The sequence below is a fragment of the Brachyistius frenatus genome, unplaced genomic scaffold, assembly GCF_029030835.1.
Source record: "Brachyistius frenatus isolate BFR_SWC_R1_liver_20210118 unplaced genomic scaffold, ASM2903083v1 Contig_170, whole genome shotgun sequence".
Lineage (NCBI taxonomy): Eukaryota > Metazoa > Chordata > Actinopteri > Embiotocidae > Brachyistius > Brachyistius frenatus.
In genome coordinates this window covers 707,501-717,628 of record NW_027210769.1, presented here as the reverse complement: position 1 = coordinate 717,628, position 10,128 = coordinate 707,501, and the positions used below count along the sequence as shown (strand labels likewise).

At 38.8% G+C, this 10,128-nt stretch overlaps 1 protein-coding gene across 4 annotated transcripts in view; it reads right to left on the bottom strand.

Moving 5' to 3' along the window:
• Nucleotides 1–1,425: 1,425 nt before the first annotated feature.
• Nucleotides 1,426–10,128, bottom strand: part of LOC138631980 (diacylglycerol kinase zeta-like) — a 106,409-nt gene continuing 97,706 nt past the window's right edge. For all 4 annotated transcript variants that reach the window (XM_069717214.1, XM_069717215.1, XM_069717212.1 and 1 more), the window contains 5 exons: nt 9,456–9,496; nt 8,713–8,833; nt 8,445–8,481; nt 7,977–8,076; nt 1,426–3,057 (listed from right to left, as the gene is read on the bottom strand). In XM_069717214.1, the coding sequence (XP_069573315.1) occupies nt 2,941–3,057; nt 7,977–8,076; nt 8,445–8,481; nt 8,713–8,833; nt 9,456–9,496 (416 nt within the window). In that variant the 3' untranslated portion in view covers nt 1,426–2,940. The remainder of the gene's footprint in view (nt 3,058–7,976; nt 8,077–8,444; nt 8,482–8,712; nt 8,834–9,455; nt 9,497–10,128) is intronic.

Sequence of the window (10,128 nt, the reverse complement as noted above, 5' to 3'; positions counted from 1 at the left end):
ATATTTGTCCCTCGCATATCTTAACAACTGTTCGCCCCATTTGCTTCAGGCTTGGTGAGTGTATTGGTGGGGACCCGACGGTGTCCACTGGCAAATTTGGTGCAATTCGGACGAGCGACGTGTTTAATATTAATAAACTTTGAAAAAACAAAATAAGGTGACTGGCGCTCTGCAGCTGCGCAAGCGAAGTCATGCTAGTGAGACGACGGCCACCTCCAAAACGAACTTCTCCTCCTGCGGAGGACAGAGGACAGAGTGTGGAGGACAGAGGAATGACCAGAGACTACATAGTAACTATTCATGATAACGAATGTCTGTTCCCCATTTTGTGTAAACTTAACTCAATATTTTGACGTGAAGAACATTAGTCAGATATTGCTGAGATTATATTGACGTTCCTGTTCTGCCCATTTGCGTTGCTGCTGTAAAACAATATTTCGTCATATTTAGAATATAACTATTCTTAGAGGAACCAATAACAGTATGGATAATGAACCAGACTGATATGAGTATGAATACAAAAAACAAAAAAAACATACCTCTCCTTACAGCTGGCTGCTATAGTCATTCAGTGAAGAAGAATTGGTGGCCTGCCTGTAACAGCACCCAAAGCCTTCCAGAAAGCTACACAACAATATCACAAGGTTGGCAATCATACCTGCCAAACAGGCTGTTATGAACAGGAACTGCACAAGTGTATATCATTTTGACATAGCAAAAAACTTGGTGGTAGCAAGCACGGTTTGTATGTCAGCTGTAGGGCGGAGAGATATTTGTCTAAAAAAAAAAATAGTAAAAAAAATAAATAAGACCCTTGCAGATGTTACAGATGTATCACCAATGACAGGGGCCTTAGAAATGTCTGTAACATTGGATTTGTATCTATTGGACCACTTCTTTCCTGTTTAGTTTAGCATGTGCTCCAAAATATCATAGAAATGCCATAGTACTTTATGTCACATAAATATCATGAAACTTCATAGTATTACATTTGGTCCAAAATGACCAAAAGATGTCATATTATACTATCCGAGCCAACTGCAACAATTGTTTCATTTAAACAATCAACGTGTTGTTTAGACTTCATCCCAACTAGACCGTTCAAAGATGTTAGTCTTCGTTGATTCAACCATGTAAAGTCAGATTAATCTCTCTCTGATCTAACAGATCTTACTGCAAGCTTTTAATGTTGGATTCTAGCAAACTATAGACTTGATGTATATCTTGAGCAGTTTTACTAATCATTAACTAGTTAACTAGTTATTCTGAAATATACTCTCTTTTATTATCTACGTCTTGGTTTCAAAAACTAATTTTACAAAGAACCTTTGAAAAAAATTGCCAAATGCAGAGATAGACAGAAAAAAACGATTTAACTATTTGATACCAATGTTTTAACCAAAAAGGATAAAAGACTACATTGGCAACAGGTATACACTTTATTTAAATTACACAAATCTGACACTGTGATGCAGTACGAGCAACACTTTAGTGTCAACGCAGAACAAACACCTAAAAACGTTCAAATGCTGAAATTCAAAGATAAAACAAGAGCTTCAGGGTTAAAAATAGACTGACTACATCTTGAAATGTAAACAATCTGGACATAACCACAAAAAAAACAACTCGAGACTTGATTTCATTTGACATTTTTAATAAAATATGAACATTATATATTTTTTTTAAATTTATTCTAAAGCACACACACACACACACACACACATCCATTTGATCTAATTTAACAACATCATACTGTAATACAACCCCGTCACCATTAAAAGAAGAAAGCAAAGTACTCCCAGATTTCTTTTTTCAGTTGATGGTCTTTTTAAAAAAAATGCCATTTCAATGTTCACTTCCACAACAAGTGTAAAGTCCGAAATTTCAACTGAGACATTCAACCCTTTAAGTACAGGCACCGGAAAGTTATCATTTCATCATTTTCTAACAAATATACACTATTAATCTTTAGAATATGCAAACATAAGTTAACAAAATACAGTATGCATGAAACATTTATGTATGGATGAAAGTAAGACCAACCAAAACTTAGTAAGTAGCCTACGATGTTCATACACAACATGGCACTGATGATAACAGTTATATGTTCAGTGAATTAAATATTAATCAACAAATATGGCTGTTAATATCCAAATGATCAGTAGCTCTGATCTGTCCGTCACTTTGGTCCAAGAAAGATCTGAAAAACCATGAAACCTGATGCTGATATCTATAAATCCTTCTGATTTCAGGATCTCTTCAGTTTAACCCAATAATGTTCGACACTTTGATAGGTCTGATTTCTGTTTGTCTGTTTCGACCATTCGGCCTTTCCATCGGTTTCTTTCACTTTAGGGCCGAAGTTGCTCCCCATCAGGTTTTTCTTTTTTTGGACATTTAATGAAAATTTTCAAAAATCAAACTCCAATTTATTTTATAATCCCACCCAAAGGAAAAAAAACTTCACCTGTTGAATTGTGTGTGTGTTTAATGGACACTCAGACTCAAAAAGTAGTTTCCTGTAAAACGGCTTCATCGTCCTTAAAAAAAAAAAAAAAAAGTAGTTTTGTCAACAGTTATCATGTTAGCAAACAAATGTTCTTTCTGGTATTTAACGAGACAATTCAACCTCCCACATCACTAGATTATGGTAGATCTTCACTTTTAGCATGTTTATGGATTCTTTTGAGTTTGTTGGAAGTGAAAGCAGGTTATTTCACTTTTTACACTTTTTTTCTATTACCGAGATATTTGAAATGAAAAAGGAATGACTGAATGAAATATCGTCACCCTCGTTGTTAAATGCACGTTGAGATCAGATTTGGCACAGTTTTCCTCTCTGTCGGTTCCGTCAGCGGTGAACTGGAATCGGTGTCCAGTCCTGTCAGTCTGGTTGAGACTTCTTCCTCGTCTTTGTATCCACGTCCCGTTCATAAAGCGTCAGACGGCTGTTTCCTGATCCTCCCTCTGAATCATCTGGTAGTGCTGCCTGTTCTCCAGATATGCTGCCAGCTCGGCGTCCTGAGCCCTCTCGGCCCTGTCCCTTGGAGTATCGCCCTGATGAAGAGACACAGTTTTGTCCTCTGATTCACATTTTAATGTCTTTTTTTTTTTTTTTTTTTTTTTCCCATTCCCACAGAGCAACCTGAAGTTATTCCTGCTTTAAGTATCCTGCGTCTGTCAATATAAACACGACCTGTAGGGGCAGTGTGGAGGTGGTATGGAGATGTCACAGGGTCACGGACCTGTACATATTTGTATTTTATGCAAATCTATTTTGGGTATAGAGCTTCCTTCTGTGTGTATTTATACATTGTTTTTTGGTTGTTTTTTTTAATGTTTTTTTTAACGTTTTCTTTTTACGTTTTAAAAAAAACAACATTTTATTCAAATTCAAACTCACCAAACTATGGTTTGATGAGTTAGGTTAGGTTTAGAACAACTTAGTGTTGATTTGCTGTCACCCTTCCTTCAAATAGGACAAATGGACTCAGAGCATGCCAGTAAAATGACCACCACATCACACCAGAGCCGCCAGTACGGGTCGAGCGTTCAGCTTTTTCCATCAAAAAGACAAGTTCTAAACATAATGATTATTTAAAGGGTTTGTTTCCAGCTGGCCTGTTTCACCACCTTCTTTGTAGAGATTCAGTAAAATAACAGTTCACACCGAACTGTATATATAAGGCGCTTCCAAATGAACACAAATTTTCTGACTTTGACCTGAAAGTAAACAGGAAGTGGCCAACTGGAATGGACATCCTTAGCAAACAGAATCGGGACAACTTTGCCCGGTGTTTTAATGATCCACTGAACAAACAGCACCCAAAGGGAGTCAAATTTACACATCGGATGGTGCATCTCATCATCTAAAAGAGGATACTGTCAGCTGGCTCCACTATATAAACTATTGAGCGATACATGAACCTACGGTCCTACTTTTACCATAGCCTCTGGTGGGTTAAACGAGCAAAATCTCCAGTAAGTTGTTCACAAAAAACCTCCAAGTCTACCGGCCTTTTGTTTTGAGTCTTGATTCCCATTTTCTGTGCCCGAAAAACTTTGACGGTGAGTTTACAGGACAGCTGAAGTCTGTGTCGACGACTTTTCCATTTCACAGTCGATTTTTCTCTATGATTGAAAAAGTGTTTTTGTTATTGTCTACAACTGGTGAATAAAAATGTAATAATGAGGAACAACTTGTCTGAAATAAAAACAGAGAACGCAACACAGGCTTTGAATGGTGAGTCGTGGAGGACGAGCCATTTCATGCTGACTCGTGTCCAGAGTTTTAGAACAGACGCCAATTAGTTGAGTCCAGTGTGTGAGAGTGTGTTTAATATGTATTACTCATGTTTTGAGAACATTAATCTGTTTATGTCGTCAAATTATGGAGCCTTTCCTCCCATTTGGGAACGAATTTACACGTTCAAAAACCATAACACCAATAATTTACAGTCTATATAGTGAGAATGTCGGTTTGGATGAATATGGCTTATTGTTAGGGAAGCAATGTTTATGGTTATGGTTAGAATATGTTTTCAGGAAATTAATTTAAGGAATATACAGTTTTGGGTAAAATTCATGAACATATTTGACCCGTTTAAAATTCCAATGCATGTTTCATTCAAGAGAGCCAATAAAAACAAAAGGAAACGGTCAAATTTATCACAATTACATTTTAAAGATTCACTTGAAGCTTCGTTATCTGCTGCGTTACACGTTAATACAACCTCAACACTTCCTGTATTGTTTCAAACTAAAAGCCCTGTCAGTGTTTTATAAGCTAGAAATCCCACATAAAAAGGCTTTTATTGTGAAACATTTGCAGGAACGTGCTGTGATTGAATCCTCCAGTTCAGATTCTGTCCGTCACCATCTTTGCTAGTTCGGAGCGGTTTGGAGCAGGAAGTGACCATATTTGGACGAGCTGGGGGAGGAGCCAGCGGTGGATCTGACCGATCTGATCGGAAACCTGACGATACTACGTCCCGCCCACGGATAGCTGTAACCTGACTGCACCACAGGCCTGTCAATCAAACAGACACGCCCCCAAAAACAGGTCTTCTTGAATCTTCTTTTCTAATGAATGAGGGATTATTTTCAGATGGACCTCCAGAAAACTAATAAGAAGGAGTGACTTTAGCTAACAACACCGAGATAACTGATGGACACATTTTATTCACTTTGGATTTGATGAGAGAAGTTGAATGGGAGTCTATGGAGCCGGAGGCTTTTTGGAGCCGACCTCTAGTGGCACTCGCTGGTATTGCAGCTGAAGACACTTCTGGATCAGAACCATTTTACAGACCTGAAGCTACGAACTCTTTTATATCCAGTCTGTGGTTCCGATTTAATAAAGCCGGCACATTTGTTGTCGGTCCATTTCTCAGTATTTTGTGCCGGCGGTTGAAACTTTCTTCCGCTGTTTTAACCGTCCTCGTTCGTAGCTGCAGTGACGACGCACAACCGTTGTTAGAACTGTGAAATAGTTCCTGACATGAAACATGACTGTATGTGTGAGAGAGGAGGACATGGAGAGAAATGAGCTTTTTTTTTTTTTAACACCAGACAGCTTCTGCTGAAGGCTCCAGTTCACGTTAATCAGTCGAGTCTTAATTGGCGAGAGATTTACAGACGAAACCAAAAAGTACTTTACAGCGATTGTCAAAATCATCGTCTTTCCCTCTCGAGTAATTTTGCGTCTCTTTTCACTCGCTGTGCTCCTCTCTTGTTGTCAGTACCTCTCCCCCCCCCCTCCACCTCTGTATCTAGGTCATTGCTGAGTCCAGCCAGTTGACAGCTTTTTTCTGCACAGTTCAAACCTCCATTGAAAAAAACTAAATGAGATGCATATTTTGCACCGACACACAAATACATGCAAACACACCAAAGAGGAAGCCATAAATGGTCCTGTTATTTTCCGAGCTGTGATTTTGCCAAAGCAGCAGAGCGGCTCCAAAGAGAAATGGTCATGCTAAAGTCTATTCTAATGAGTTCTTCCCACTGTTTATTTGTATGATCCATTATCACATACATGTATTCCAAAAAGCGCCACGTCTGCAATGGTTCTCGAGCGAAACCCAGAGAAGTTCATTTTAAAGGATAATTCCAGTTTATTTCCGATAAATGTAGCTGTTATTTCTCTGTGGGTCAGTGCACTCACTGTCTGCTTTGTCGAGATTCAAGGAGACGAGGACTCATGAAACAGTAAATAATGAGGCGAGCGGGTCAAGCGTCCTCCAGCTTTTCAAACAAAAACATGTCAAAAGATTCCCAACGCTCGGCAACGAAAGTAAACACGAAGTAGCTGACTAAAATATCCATTTTGACAAACTGCATTGTGGTAAACTTGCTGACTGTGTAACTATATGCACATTTACCACAGACTGAATATAAAAGAGTTTGTAGCTTCAGGTCTGTAAAATGGTTCTGATCCAGAAGTGTCTTCAGCTGCAATACCAGCGAGTGCCACTAGAGGTCGGCTCCAAAAAGCCTCCGGCTCCATAGACTTCCATTCAACTTCTCTCATCAAATCCAAAGTGAATAAAATGTGTCCATCAGTTATCTCGGTGTTGTTAGCTAAAGTCACTCCTTCTTCTTAGTTTTCTGGAGGTCCATCTGAAAATAATCCCTCATTCATTAGAAAAGAAGATTCAAGAAGACCTGTTTTTGGGGGCGTGTCTGTTTGATTGACAGGCCTGTGGTGCAGTCAGGTTACAGCTATCGGTGGGCGGGACGTAGTATCGTCAGGTTTCCGATCAGATCGGTCAGATCCACCGCTGGCTCCTCCCCCAGCTCGTCCAAATATGGTCACTTCCTGCTCCAAACTGCTCCGAACTAGCAAAGATGGTGACGGACAGAATCTGAACTGGAGGATTCATAATGTTCACAAACCAACGATGACATCACTGATGGATGATGATTGACATATACATTACAATACACCAGTAATGAAGCTATTTATAATCACATTTGGATGACTTGAGCTATTAGAGAAGGGAGTCCTGCAGACACAGAATAAAGGTTTATTTTGTTGTTCTTTATTTCAAGTTGAGAAAACTAATCTGGTTAAATATTGCTGGAAAAATGATATGCCTAATTATTATAACAGAAAATTTGATTACTTTACCAGGATTTGCATCTTTTAACTTCTGTCTAAGAAAATAAATCTTCGTGTCCGTTTTTAACTGTTCGGCTTTGTTCAGACTAAAAGTAAACTGGATTTGTTTCTCAAATACAAGACATTTGCATTGTTTTGGGGAAAAGGTATTTGGGCAGGCAGTCTGAACAACGCCTTCTGGAATAACCGGTAAAACCAGAAGTGACCGGGTTTTTGGTAAATGTGTTGTTGTAGTAACAGTCGGTACTCTGTTTTTGTGCATACAGATATGTGGAATTCATATTAATTAAACAACATCTGAAGCTTTTATTTTGACAGTCTGTTCATCAGTTTGTCTGTTCTGTAAAGCTACATTACTTTTAGGATTGTTTTTGTAACTTTAAGCTCCCTGGTTCAGTTAAAAAAAAAATATATATATATATATATATATATATATATAGAGAGAGAGAGAGAGAGAGAGAGAGAGAGAGAGAGAGAGAGAGGGAGAGAGAGAGAGAGAGAGAGTGAACTAAAATATTTCTGTGATATGCATCAAAGGAAGTAATTATATCGTACTCTTTAGGTAGCTCAAGAGTCGCTCTACCTGCAACTCGTTTTTCCTTGACTTTCAATTTCGACCAATTTTCGCAATTTTACGGCAAAAAAAACAAAATTGAGCACTTTGATTGAAACAATGACAAAAAAAACTCTGACTTGAACATGCAGACTTTTTTTTTTGAAAACGCATGGTTGAAAATTTAAAAAAAAAGTGAAACTGCCACTGTCAACGATTGTTGACATACAATCAGTACATCAGGAAGCTGTTTTCATTTGTAAATACTGAAGCTCAACAACACGTGTGAACTGAACCTACCTGCAGGTCGGTTTTCATCAGCGAGGCTCCGGCTTCCACCAGATAATGACAGATGGTCCGGTGGCACAGAGTCGCTGCCCGGTGAAGAACCGTCTCCCCGCTGGTGGTCCACGGTTCAGAGAAAGAGAGATGGGGGGGGGGGCTTAAGATGTGTCTTCTGGGAGTCGAGCATAATTTATGATCGCGGCACCCTGCGGCTTCTTGTTCTGGCCTCTTATGTTTATTCTCTTTCAAATTGGCTACAGTTCATACGAAACCAAACACGTAGCCAGGAACAACATCAAAGCTCTGTGTACAGTATCATATATTAAACATATTTATAGTTTTACCAACAGTTTGTCCATCAAAAATATTTACGCTCATAAATATTGTTGAAACGGAATCAACCCTTTACATTTTTAATGCCTTTGTGTATTTATTTCTACTTTTCCACGTGACTTGTTGAACAGTGAACAGAAGTCTACTTACTGTAATCGTTCTGTGACATCAAGCAGGTTGTTCGGAGCTGGAAAACACATGAAACGGTATAAACTGGCAAATCATATCAATACATTTATTTTATAATTTGTTTCATGAAATCTTATTATAACAATGTTGACCTAAACCAATGTTTTGTTTACCTGTAATCTTTGGCTGACATGTTACTGTCAGCTACTGTAGAACAGGTTGTCTTTTCATAATAGAAAAAAATTGACATTTACAATAGCTGAAGTGGATGCTGGTTTGTTACTGGTACCGTTGTCAAGAATGTAGCGGACCATCTCTTTGCTTCCTGTACTGACGGCGTGGTGTAGCAAACTGCATCCTGATTGGTCGAGCACAGCGAGGTCCGCCCCCTTCAGGTGCAGCTCCTGCAGCTTTGGGTGAAAGAAATAAACGTTGAAGCGTTGGAGCAGGAAGTGACCATATTTGGACGAGCTGGGGGAGGAGCCAGCGGTGGATCTGACCAATCTGATCGGAAACCTGACGATACTACGTCCCGCCCACCGATAGCTGTAACCTGACTGCACCACAGGCCTGTCAATCAAACAGACACGCCCCCAAAAACAGGTCTTCTAGAATCTTCTTTTCTAATGAATGAGGGATTATTTTCAGATGGACCTCCAGAAAACTAAGAAGAAGGAGTGACTTTAGCTAACAACACCGAGAGAACTGATGGACACATTTTATTCACTTTGGATTTGATGAGAGAAGTTGAATGGGAGTCTATGGAGCCGGAGGCTTTTTGGAGCCGACCTCTAGTGGCACTCGCTGGTATTGCAGCTGAAGACACTTCTGGATCAGAACCATTTTACAGACCTGAAGCTACAAACTCTTTTATGTACAGTATAACTTCAAAAAGCTTAGTTGCAACAGTTGAACCGTTGACAGACTTTAATTCAAATTCTCCAAAGTAACCTCACGCTTTGGAACAAAACCCTGTTATGGTTGAGTGGTCGAACATTAACGATGAATTGGTAAGAAAAAACTGTCACATACCTTCTTCACATCCTTGTTCTTCACACACTCGAGCAACATTTCTGTCATTAGTGAGAGAACGAGAGTAGAGAAGGTGTGGTGGTTAATAAATGCACTCATCAAACCGTCTCAGAAACTGCTGAGCAAACAACAATACAAATGAAAACAATGACTCATCAAATTAAGACAGAAATTATATTACAGTCAAATCTGCAGCCATCATTATTGTACCAATCTACTGTAAGTGTTGAAGCCATTCATGTGATAAATATTTGAGTTTTCAGTTAGAGAAAAGTTTGCTGACTTGTTCTTGCAAACTTTCAATAACAAAATGTTTTTTGTTCCTTTTGATTGTGTGTTTTCAAATTGAACAACGACAGTGAAAAAAGCCACTTAAAAGCAACTTGGCAGCACTGAAACAACAACAACATCAGTTTATAATGTTACGTCTTTGTTGACAGTCAAAATTGTGTAAAATTAAAGCATATATTTGTTATTCGGCAGTTTCCTTCCATTAATGATGAATTACATTCAGTCTTTTTCTTTTTAAATACGTTATAAAACAACGTTTCCATGCTGAGTGAAATTCTTCTACTAATAATTCCAGGTTTTTCCCCAGAAGGTTTTCCAGTAGTTTATTTTCAGACACCACCGCGACAACGATCCTACGTTAGCTATTCCCCTTCGATTGCCA